We start from the raw sequence: 11,369 nt of genomic DNA, 5'->3' as shown, positions 1-11,369 counted from the left end.
GGGATCCGAACCCTCGGCGGGAGCGTAGCCGCGCTTCACAAGCGGCGCACTATAGCAGTGCGCCACCGGGCCGGCCCTGAATAATCTTTCAAAAACCCCAAAATTATGATTCCCAAAGCATACTTGACCCCCGAGGTTTCAGATAATACCACATATAAGTCTATATCCTTTATCTGGTATTATCAAATGTTTTGATCTTTTAATCTCAGAGGTGAAAAATACTAATCCCCTGCAGTTTTGATTTGTACTTCTCTTTTTTGTCCTGATCAGATGTACATACTAAAGTAGCCAATCCTAGCCATCGATTCTATATTTGCCAATTCAACTACTTGCTATAATTTATTTGTAACTCCCAAACAGCTGCAGGGCTTTCCTGTAGACAGGCTCAGAGCATTCACCCTATGTACACATTTCCAGCTAAGATCAAATAAGACACCTTGTGCCTATTTCTTTTAGCTTTCATACTGTAAGCAAGTGGCCTTTTTGCATACTATGTAGTGCCATGCTTTTCACAGTTTTGTGTTTTTTGATGTTGATTTTGCTGTTTAAAATGGCATGCAAGTGTAGTGCTGAAGTGCTGTCCAGTGTTCCTAAGTACAAGAAGACTGTGATATGCCTCATGAAGAAAATATATGTGTTAGGTGAGCTTCCTTCAGGCACGAGTACAGTGCTGCTGGCTATGAGTTCAATGTTAATCAATCAACAATATATATTAAATAAAGTGTCTTTAAACAGAAACAAGGTTATGTATTGATCAACTGATAAAAATGTTGTGACTAGGGGATTGTGGGAACATGATCCCGTATTTTCCTTAGAAGCAACAATTCAGTACTAATTTATTTGCTAATTCAGTGCTCATGAAGAGGAACATAACCTCAAATAACGAGAATTGACTGTATTTACAAATAAAGTGATATATTTGGGTTTAAAAAATAATTTTTGGGGGGTGGGTAGTGCTTAGATGAAATAAGGCTGGCCATTTCTTGATATCTCTTGAAGCTTGGTAAGAGTACACTGGGGACTTTTCACATTGTTCTTTGCTTTTGTATAGATTTGGAAATGGCCATAAAATTTAAAATGCCATTTGTATTTCCTTTTCTATGAATTGTCTTTGCATGTTCTTCGTTCATTATTTTCATTGACTGTCTTTATTTTTCTTATTCATTTATATTCAATTTTCAATCTTTGTATATTGAAGAAATAAGACTCTACTAATATTTTTAAAATTCAGTTTTTCATTTGATTTTAGTACATTTTAAGCATGCCAAAAATTAAAAATTTTACATTGTCAAATTCATCAATCTTTATAGCTTAGACATGTCTCTCAGCTTAGGAAAATCCTTCCCCTTTCTGAGATTTTAAGTAATTCTCACATATTTTCTTCAAGTACTTTCATGATTCCATTTTTTACATTTATATTTTGATATATTTAGAATATATGTTGACATCAAGAGAGTAGGTAAAGTATTTATAGATGAATGGTATCATTTACAGATCTGCTTCAAAACAATCTGAATGTGTGGGGGTATAGGTGAAACAAGACTGGCCATGAGTTGACAATTGCTGAAGCTAAGTGATGTGTATATTCATTTTACTTTTTGCTCTAATTTTGTACACTTGAAATTTTCTATATTACAAAGTTAAGTAGTGTTCCTTTTTTCTCCTGGATGAGGGAAAACTAATCCTCCTTACAATGATATATTCTAGATAGATGACCCAACCCATTCACTGGGTAATCTGTTTTATTATTAGTGTTCCTTTTTTCTCCTGGATGAGGGAAAACTAATCCTCCTTACAATGATATATTCTAGACAGATGACCCAACCCATTCACTGGGTAATCTGTTTTATTATTTCCAATAATTTAAAAATCCACCTCTAACATAAACAAAATTCCAGTATTTATTTCAGTTTGTTTCTGGATTGCATAATTCCACTTCTGTACCTGTACACCACATGCTAGTATCAAACTTTTCTTTCATATTGCTTTGATATTTCTCAATATGTGAAAGTTTTAATTGCCTATCAGGGTCAGGCTTTTAACAAAAAAGAATCTCAAAGTTTATAGTGGCTCCTATTTATTCCAAATGACAAGTGAGTAATAAAAATAAACTTACATTTATATAGTTTGCATTGATGTAGTCTTCATTACCTTTTAAAATGACCCGTGTAGCATCATCTGAAAAAATTGAAAAGAAACAATGTTTTAATAAAGTTATGTTAAAAAGATTAAACTTAACAGATATGGTAGATACTTACAAGGCGAAATATCTCTGTATCTATTTTTGGAAATGTTCTGAGGTAATTTGGCACAAGACATTGTCATTCCAGGTTTTTTCCGATATAGTTGCTAGAAAAAAAAAAAGTACGAGTCCAACAAGCCATCAATAATTTCTGTTTTGTTTTTCCGATTTGTTTCTATACTAACAGGAAACAGGTTTTTTTCTTTGAATACCTCAGCTGTACAGTGATGTACCTTAGGCTAGTAGAGTACTGAACCAGATATGCAAAGCTGCATTCTTTAGTTTCTGACACAAATTATACACATTTTGGAAAAAGGTAAAAACAAGTGAAAACAATTTTGCTTACAGCAGAAGTACCTGAAGTTCTGAATAGCAAATCTGCAGAAAACATTTAGCTTTCATTTAGTTTGGAGGTGTTTACAGAATATGAACTAAGAATTAAAAAAAGAGAAAAAAAAAACCCTGTCACATGCCCTAAATGTTTTATAGTTACAACACTTAGCTAAGACTGCACTGACTGGGCTGTCTGTTACCTCAGTTGGTTAGAGCACAGTGCTGATAACACCAAGGTCAAGAGTTCAGATCCCCATCCTTGCCAGCTGCTCCCATCCCCTGCAAAAAATATGACTGTGCTGACAAAAATTAGAAAGTTTAAATATCACAAGATATAAACTTCAAATATAAGTTATTTTCTTCAACTTAAGATTTTTAAGTCTGCAGTAGCCTATCCTCATCTGTTCCCTTTCATAAAAACAGCTATTTAATTATAAGAAAAAATTTAGTTTGATGACATATGTACAAGATTTCCTTATCCCTCTTTTTCAAACAGTCACCTATTTATATATATAACCATAGCTAGTATTTGGGGAGCAATTTTATTTTGTTTTTTTAAAGGTTATATATCAATTTTATTTAGGTGGCTGGCTGGTACAGAGAACCAAACCCTTGACCATGGTGTTACAAGGCTGTGCTCTAACCAACTGAGCTAGGCCAGCCCTGCGAGGCAATTTTAAAAACTTGCATCTTAGGACTCTTGTTATGTCAAACATTTTTCAGAATGCCATTTTAGTTTATAAATTACAATGAATAGTAAATAAGGCAGTTAAGAAACCATGAAACTAATTAGAAAATACAGGCACACACTTCTTCTATACAATGATATTACTTACATCAAATTGTGTCAGGACTGTTCCAGTGATAAGCCCCTCAGCTAGCTGGATCATTGATTCCCGCAGGGAATGGTCATCCTGATGAACATTATCTAGTGGGGCTTTCTCAGGAATGTACTGGAAGTCTGGTTCATTTTCCAGCTTTTCTTCCACTACATCATACACAGCTAAAATAAAACAGAACACAGCCATGAAAATCATTAAAATTCATTAAAATTCATGATAGAAACTTACCAGATAGGCTCTTTAATTTGTGTCAGAAAAGTAATTAATTTATGAAGAATTATACCCTATCTGAGTCTGATGCCATTGTGTGGGGACACAGAGTGGCTATGGAGTGAAAGGGTTTTGCTGTACCTCTGGGGGAAAGAAGGGTTCTTGGTCCATGGCTGAATGTCTATAACTTGAAGACACATTGAGAAAAAGAGGAGCTGCTAAGAAGCAGCTCTGAATAGCCCTGCCCTTAATCTGTGGGACCTAGGACAAGAGTACAAATAGAGGCCTATATATCATATGTCTAAATATGAAAAGTTACAAACAAATTAAACACAATGCTAAACAAAATATACTCTATCCTCTTTCCTTGACATATCTACAAAATAAACTGGAAGACCAGATTTCAAATGAGAATTCTAGGCCAGAATTCATGGTCATGGTTGCATGAGGACAGTCAGACCCTAGACCTTAGTCCTGTAGTCCATCCTACTTCTTTTCCCACTCTCAGTTATATTTTTCAATATGGGGGCCTATAAACATACACGTGAACATCCAAGCCCGCATGTAAGCTCTGGCTACATAACTTCCTCTGCAAACTGCTGCCCTTCAGCCACCCTGCTGCCCTAGGAGAATGGACCTGTGAATAATGTCCACAAAAGCCTAGGAAGTGGGTTCAGGGCTATTTGGACAGAAACTGAAGGTTAAGAAAAGTGGTCTAAAAAGGGAAGGGAGGTTATAGGTAATGGCTTGGCATGGCCCCTCAGTCCTGCAAAATCCTGACTCCACTGGGAAGGGACACCTGTGAATAATGTCCACAAAAGCCTAGGAAGTGGGTTCAGGGCTATTTGGACAGAAACTGAGGGTTAAGAAAAGTGGTCTAGAAAGGGAAGGGAGGTTATAGGTAATGGCTTGGCATGGCCCCTCAGTCCTGCAAAATCCTGACTCCACTGGGAAGGGACATGGTTGAATGAGAACCAGAGCAAGGCCTTCTAAAATATGAAGCCAAGGTAGGCATCTTTTTCTCTTGCTCATTCTCAGATATGCATGCATTTTTAAAGGGAATTTTTTTTTTAAATGAGGAAGACAAACTTCATAGGAAACTGAAAAAAAAGAACAGAGTGAGGTATGTTTGTACAAAGGATATAAAGAACATATAACTGTATCTTCAAGAGTTTTCATGGAATATTATGACCCATCAAATTAAGGCATCAATATTATCTAACAACAAAAATTAATTGATCTGACGAAGAGCAGTATGAAAATACAGTAATACAGCACTGTCCAACAGAACTTTTTGTGATGATGAAAATGTTCCAATATGGAATCTACTAACTAAATATTCCAATATGAAATATTTGAAATATGGCTAATGCAATTAAGGAAACAAATTTTTCATATAAATTAATTAAAATTTAAGAGTTGGCTGGTTAGCTCAGTTGGTTACAGCACAACCTTATAACATCAGTCACAGGTTCAGATCCTGGTAAAGGACAGATGCAAAAAAAAAAAAAATTTGAATAGCCACATGTGACTAGTGGCTACAAACCAAACAGAGCAATTCTAATGCCTCATGGTTCAAAAACAGTGGGGGACTTCTCTAATCACTGCTAAGGGACTGCAGGTGGGTGTGTAAAGAGAGGAAAGCTCTCAACAGATTTATATGGCCATTTAAACAAGATCCAAATTCCCCACTGCTTTGAGATGCAGGGGACGCCACAACCTTCTGTGAGGGGTAGGAGGGAAGGACTCTTGGGGAGATCTCCGTATGCCCTTCCAATTCCTGAGTAATATCAGTGGGAGTAAAAAGCCTAGGATTTTGTCACTCAGATAGGAAGAGGCCTATAGTCCCACATCAAGAATCTGAGGTTGAGGCTACATCAGGGGCCATCTGTGCATAGACATCACTGCCACGGTGCTGGTGGGAGCTGGAGGTGGGTTGGCCTATAGTCCCACATCAAGAATCTGAGGTTGAGGCTACATCAGGGGCCATCTGTGCATAGGCATCACTGCCACGGTGCTGGTGGGAGCTGGAGGTGGGTGTACTCATTTCTGGACAGGGTTTCCAGAGCCAGAGAAAGATTTAGAAGTGGAAGGACCTGAGGGCTCTTTTTGGCCACTTGTGGGCTGCACAGGCCCTTTGTTTTTTGGGATTAAGGTCTTGTTCTTGCTCTTAAACACTTTGCTGAGATCCAGCTTGTTCACAAAGGAGTCTGTCTGTTCCATGAGCAGGTTTGTGTTGTAGGTGATGGTTTATACATGCAGAACCATCGCCTGGCCTGTGGGGTAATGCTATAGTGGGTAAAGGCATACTGCCCCTTGGGCAGGCCCAGATGGGTGACAAGCAGATGGCAATGGGTGGTAAAGGCATCTGTGAGAAAATGCCAGTATAACACTCTGTCCAGGAATCAGATCTCAGTGTCTTGTGCTAATGCTGCTTTCCCACCTTTGTAGACAAGGCAAACAAAGCTTCCCATTCCCACTGGAGGAATCCAGCTCAAATATTACACTGCAAGTCAAAGTGAGGCTTCTCTAGTGGGTTCTCACTGGCTTTATGTATATCATCCTTCAGGGCTGCCAGAGTTGGTACATTAGGAAGTGAATACATGGCAGACTGGTTGAGTTGAGTCAGTTTTGAGATGCTCTTAATTACCATACTGCCCACTGGAATGATGTGCTCATCTAGCTTCGTACTCTGTCATGTGGAAGCTGTTGATCATCAGGTAAAAGTTCTTCACATCTGTAGCCTTATAACATCAGGGACAAGGGCTTGGATCCCTGTACTGGCCAGCCGCCAAAAAAATGTTTTCACATCCTCAGGCATCACAGAGTCATTTTTCTGTTCCCACGAAGAAATCATATGACCTTCAACAGTTATCTTTTCTACGATGGTATCACCTCTGTCACTCTAGGGGAAGATACCAGGCTGCATGCAGGTTATGCCCAGGGTCAGCTTCTCCAGGTGTGGTGGGGGTGACGTCTTATCCATGGCTCCCATCACCCATTTTGAGAGTAGCTGCGAGAGCAATGTGGGCCAGAGGAGGGCTGGACCCCATCTGGATCACAGCTGGACCCTGCCTGAGTGCTTCGGCCAAGTTCATGGAATGCCTGGAGCTGTAGTTCTTGGTGCCTGAGGGCATGGCAGGATCCGTTTGGGAGGTCTGGGCTAGTCCGACAGTAGCAGCTCCATGAGGCACTTGTTCCTGCAGCCCCAGCTGGCGTGCCACACCACACCTCCCAGACACAGCCTTCCCTCTGCCCTGAACCCTTTGCCCGGCTGGGGCCAGCTGAGTAAGCCGAGAAAAATACATTTCTGACATGAAGAATGAAAAGACAAAAAAGGTATGACTACATTTTGCCTAAGAAGGATTAAGAATTAAAGGGGAAAAGATCAGAAACAGAAAAGTATATTCTTGGAAAAGCAATTTATAATTTTAATTATATGTTATTTAAATAAAAATGAGCATGATAGACCCACACTGAAATTGAATAAAGGTAATGGTCCAGATTTTGACAATAAAACAATGTGAAAAGTATATTCTTGGAAAAGCAATTTATAATTTTAATTATATGTTATTTAAATAAAAATGAACATGATAGACCCACACTGAAATTGAATAAAGGTCATGGTCCAGATTTTGACAATAAAACAATGTGAGAAAGATCTTTTGCAAGATGTAGGCCCTAGGAGGCTTCTTTTCCTAATTTAAAGTATAAATGAGGCAATTTGGAATTGCAAAAAGGCTACGTCTTTGCTGTCATATGGACTTCTGTTCATATTCTGGCTCTGTACCAGTCATGAATCTGTGAGCAGGTAACCAATGTCTTGGTGCCAAAGTGTCTTCAACTATAAAATGGTGATAATTCATCTATCTTATTGGATGGCTGTGAGGATTAAATAAGAATATACAAAAAAGCCTAGGTGCATAGGAAGCTTTGACTAACTATTAGATATTATTAAAGTTTTTATATCTATTATCAAGAGAAAATAGATAAATAAAACAGAATATTATTCTTGGTATAAAATTTAAGTAGCTTTATGTGACAGAAAATGCTTAGTAATGAATCGCTTAAGTATCAGGTCTAAATGAACAAGTTCCTTGAAAAGTCAAATAGAATGTTCTGCTGAAGTTCTTTTAATCTTCCTAGAAAGCCATTTTTAGACCATGAAAGGAGAAGTACACAAAGTACAGAAGATAAAATAAAAATGCCTGTTTGCATCTAAAGGTTAAAAAAGGGTTACTAATTTCTTTACTAATAAAAAGATTATTTATTAAAAAAAAAAAAAAGAAAACTTCCTGCAAAATTTTGCAGGATTGGGTGATAAGTAGAATTCTAATTACATTCTACTTTCCTATGGTGCATATTCAACAAGTGGTATCATGGCATTAACCAATAATTACTCTGTGGCTAAAACTATGATTAATAAAACTGTTCAGAACAAAGTCTAAAGAATATCTCTAATGCTGGGATAGAGGCAAATAGGAATTTTCCCTTAGAGGAGATTGATAGAGTGCTGAGAGTACTTGAAATAATGTCATATCAACACTGGCTGAAGGCTCTGGGACTGTTAAATTGGATAAAGAGAGAGTAGGGTTTCTGGTAAATATTAGCTATTGTCAAAAAACTGAAGGAAGAGGGATTGAACTTATTCTGCATAGCACAAAGTGATAGAATTAGGAACAAAAAGACTGAAGAAAGATGGATTTTTAGTTCAAATAACAGTTCAAGCCATCCAAAAGAGGAATGTTCTGCTTCAGGAGCCATCAAGTATTCCACATAGGTAGGATGTTCTTGAGGTTGTGGTAGAGGAAACTCAAGCACAATTAGCTAAAGAGCTAAAGCTTACAGTGTTTAAGGTTTCTCCAAACTTGGGACTCTGTGACTATGAATTAATAAGTAAGCTGTCCAGAGCAGGAGATGACATGAGTAGGAAAGTGGACATCATCAATTGAAAACAGGATTTAACAGGATAGACAAATTTTTTTTAAAAAACTGCTTTATCTGTACCTTGTTATGGAGTTTTCTAAAAGTAGAGCAGAGTTCCAAATTTACTCATTCTTTCGACAAGCATTTATTGAGTACTTGCTACTACTACTAGAGCAATTGGGGGAAGAGTAAGGCGATTTTAGCTAGAGTAGTCAGAAGAGAAAGTCTTTCTGAGGATGACTTTTAAGCAGAGATCTGAATGAAGTGAGAATACAAGTCATATCAAAATTTGGAAGAGTGTATTAGGCAGAGGGAACAGCAAAGACACAAACCCTAAAGAAGATTAGACTGTAACATTTGAGGAACAGCAAGAAAGCCAATATAGAATAGAGGAAAGTGAGCAAGGCTGAGTAGGAGGAAAGCAGGCCAAGCATTTGGATTTTATTCTAACTAGGAATGGAAGCCATTGTACTTTGAGCAGGAAACTGACATGACTTATGTTTTAAAAAGCACACTCTGGCTGCTGTGTGCAGTACTAAATTATGACAAATATCTGGTGCTACATAGAGTACTTACCATTAGGTCGAACTAGAAGCACAAGTTCCCCAGAATGTCTCTCACAGCTAGCTTTAATAAACAGGACAACCTGATCATGGGTATGTTCTGCAATGTCCCGACCATTGATCAGTACAACTTGGTCCCCTTCATTCAATCGAGGGACACAGAGATCAGCCTGTAATGTAATGCAGACAAGGTCTCAGATTTGCATGTGGCTTTCTCAAATTAAAGCACAGGAATTTATTTTTATAGACTCTATAGCAGTAAAACTACATATAGAAAAGCATTTATCCATTCATTCATCTATTTGAAAAAAAGCAGAAATCTAGCTTTCCCATGGATATACTATTTTTTTTCCTTCAGTCAACAACTTTTTTTCCTGATGACCTATTATGTTCTTAGACATACAGATAAGGACTGACAATTTCAAGGTGCATACATACAGGCAGCCCTCGCTTTGCAAAGTCTGCATACATACAAACCTCAGTTACCATGGTTTAGTTAAATAACATCAGTCCCCCAACAACATGGTTCAAATTTTAGTCACCATGATGTATGAACTGTGAATAACTGCAAAAAGCACAAACTTTGTGGCTAGCTCTTCAGTCTTAAAATCACTACATAAATAACAGACACACATCATGATCACTGACCAATCACATCACTTCTTTTGAAGTCTGTTGGTGATTTGACAATGCACATCTGTTACTCAGTTCATGCAAAGACAGCAAAGCATGTAGTTGTGCTGCCTCCTTGTCTCCCAGTAATAAAGCTATATAAAAATGGATAATCTAAAGAGGTAACTGACTAAAAAAGGTGAAAGTGTAGCAAAGAAACAATGAGTGATTAATGTTATGAGTGAAATTCAAATTGCACATAAATAGTTAGAGAAAAAACAGGCAACCACAAAAATTTTGACTACTGCAGTTTGTGAACTCTAGATATGCACCCAAAGGAACTCTTGATAGTTCACGACATTGAAAGTTCTAAGGACAAAATGGATCCAAACTCAGCAAGGATTATGACAATTTACCAAGGTAAGAAAAGATGCTCACACTATATCATAAGTTACATGACAACTGCTTGTACAAAAAAATAAAACATATTAATTCTCAATGCTTCTACTGTTTTAAATTACAGGATGCTAAATCAAATTAGCTTTACTATTTTTTCATTTCTATATACCTTTATAAGAGACAGTAAGAAAGATTTTAATGTTTTGACAAAAAGATATAAAGGTCAAAGGAACAACTGTAATTTTTCCCATTTATCATCAAGATTACTGTACAATTTCATCTTGCATGGTCATTTTTACAGTCTGTGTAAAGTGAGAAAGAACTGCCTGTACTTTACCCAGAAAACAAACCAGGAATTAAGGTAAAAGACACAAGAGAAATATAAATATGAACAGTGTGTTCTGGGAACACAGCAATGAAAACACATGAGTGTCAAGTTTGAAGAATGATAGGCCAAGTAGAGAAGGAAATGATGGAGCTGAATCTTACAAAAAAGTGAACTTCCTATGGCAAAGGCATGAAGAAATGAAAGCACAACTACTCAAATTCATCTTAAACACAAAGTCAATAAAATCCAACAAGGTGTTGTCATTAGTGGAAAGAGTACTAGCCTACAAGCCAAATGCTTCCTCTACTGCTTCGAAAATGTGTGATCTTAGACACCTGAAACTAAAAATGGAGCAGATATTTACTATTACTATTTCATAGAGTTGTTGTGAATATAAAAATAATTTAATCCAAAGCTTTAAAATGTGGAATATTCAAATTTAATTTTGTTCATTCTCTCTAGTTGCTTTCTTCTCTATTTCTGGAGCCATCATATACTCCCTTTTTGCCTTAGCAGTGTGATGCTTTTGCGCACCAATATGGTTCAAAGTTTTTGTAAATGTCTTTGAGATTCCTGAAGTGTGGTGAACTGGGAGCTAATGGTACTGGGAGATATGTAATGGGCCATGGCAGAAAAAGCTATCCTCTCACATTACTTTGTAGATAGTGTAGTTGGCCAGAAAAGAGGAGGTGGTCTATGTGTTAAAAAGGACAGTTATGAGTCTTTCTTATTGTATCCATCATCACTAAGGGAACTCTCTCATACTTAACCTGCCTTTGTCAGATGTGTTATAGAATTTTTTATTTGGGGCCGGCCCGGTGGCGCACTGCTACAGTGTGCTGCTTGGGAGTGTGGTGTGGGAGCAACACCGAGGGTTGCAATCCCGTTGCCGGTCCTGGCCCGGTACGGGCGCG

The 11,369-nt window shown here is 37.5% G+C and overlaps 1 protein-coding gene and 1 pseudogene across 1 annotated transcript in view; both read right to left on the bottom strand.

Moving 5' to 3' along the window:
- Positions 1-11,369, bottom strand: part of PTPN4 (protein tyrosine phosphatase, non-receptor type 4 (megakaryocyte)) — a 53,455-nt gene that overhangs the window by 15,541 nt on the left and 26,545 nt on the right. Inside the window, exons 7-10 of the mRNA XM_008588892.1 lie at positions 9,130-9,286; positions 3,412-3,578; positions 2,259-2,349; positions 2,117-2,178 (exon numbers count right to left, since the gene is read on the bottom strand). Of these exons, the coding sequence (XP_008587114.1) occupies positions 2,117-2,178; positions 2,259-2,349; positions 3,412-3,578; positions 9,130-9,286 (477 nt within the window). The remainder of the gene's footprint in view (positions 1-2,116; positions 2,179-2,258; positions 2,350-3,411; positions 3,579-9,129; positions 9,287-11,369) is intronic.
- LOC103604330 lies at positions 5,671-6,613 on the bottom strand (annotated as a pseudogene).

This window comes from Galeopterus variegatus, unplaced genomic scaffold, assembly GCF_000696425.1.
Source record: "Galeopterus variegatus unplaced genomic scaffold, G_variegatus-3.0.2 Scaffold5088, whole genome shotgun sequence".
Classification (NCBI taxonomy): domain Eukaryota; kingdom Metazoa; phylum Chordata; class Mammalia; order Dermoptera; family Cynocephalidae; genus Galeopterus; species Galeopterus variegatus.
Note: the sequence above shows the minus strand (reverse complement) of the source record. Positions and strands in the feature narration are given on the sequence as shown.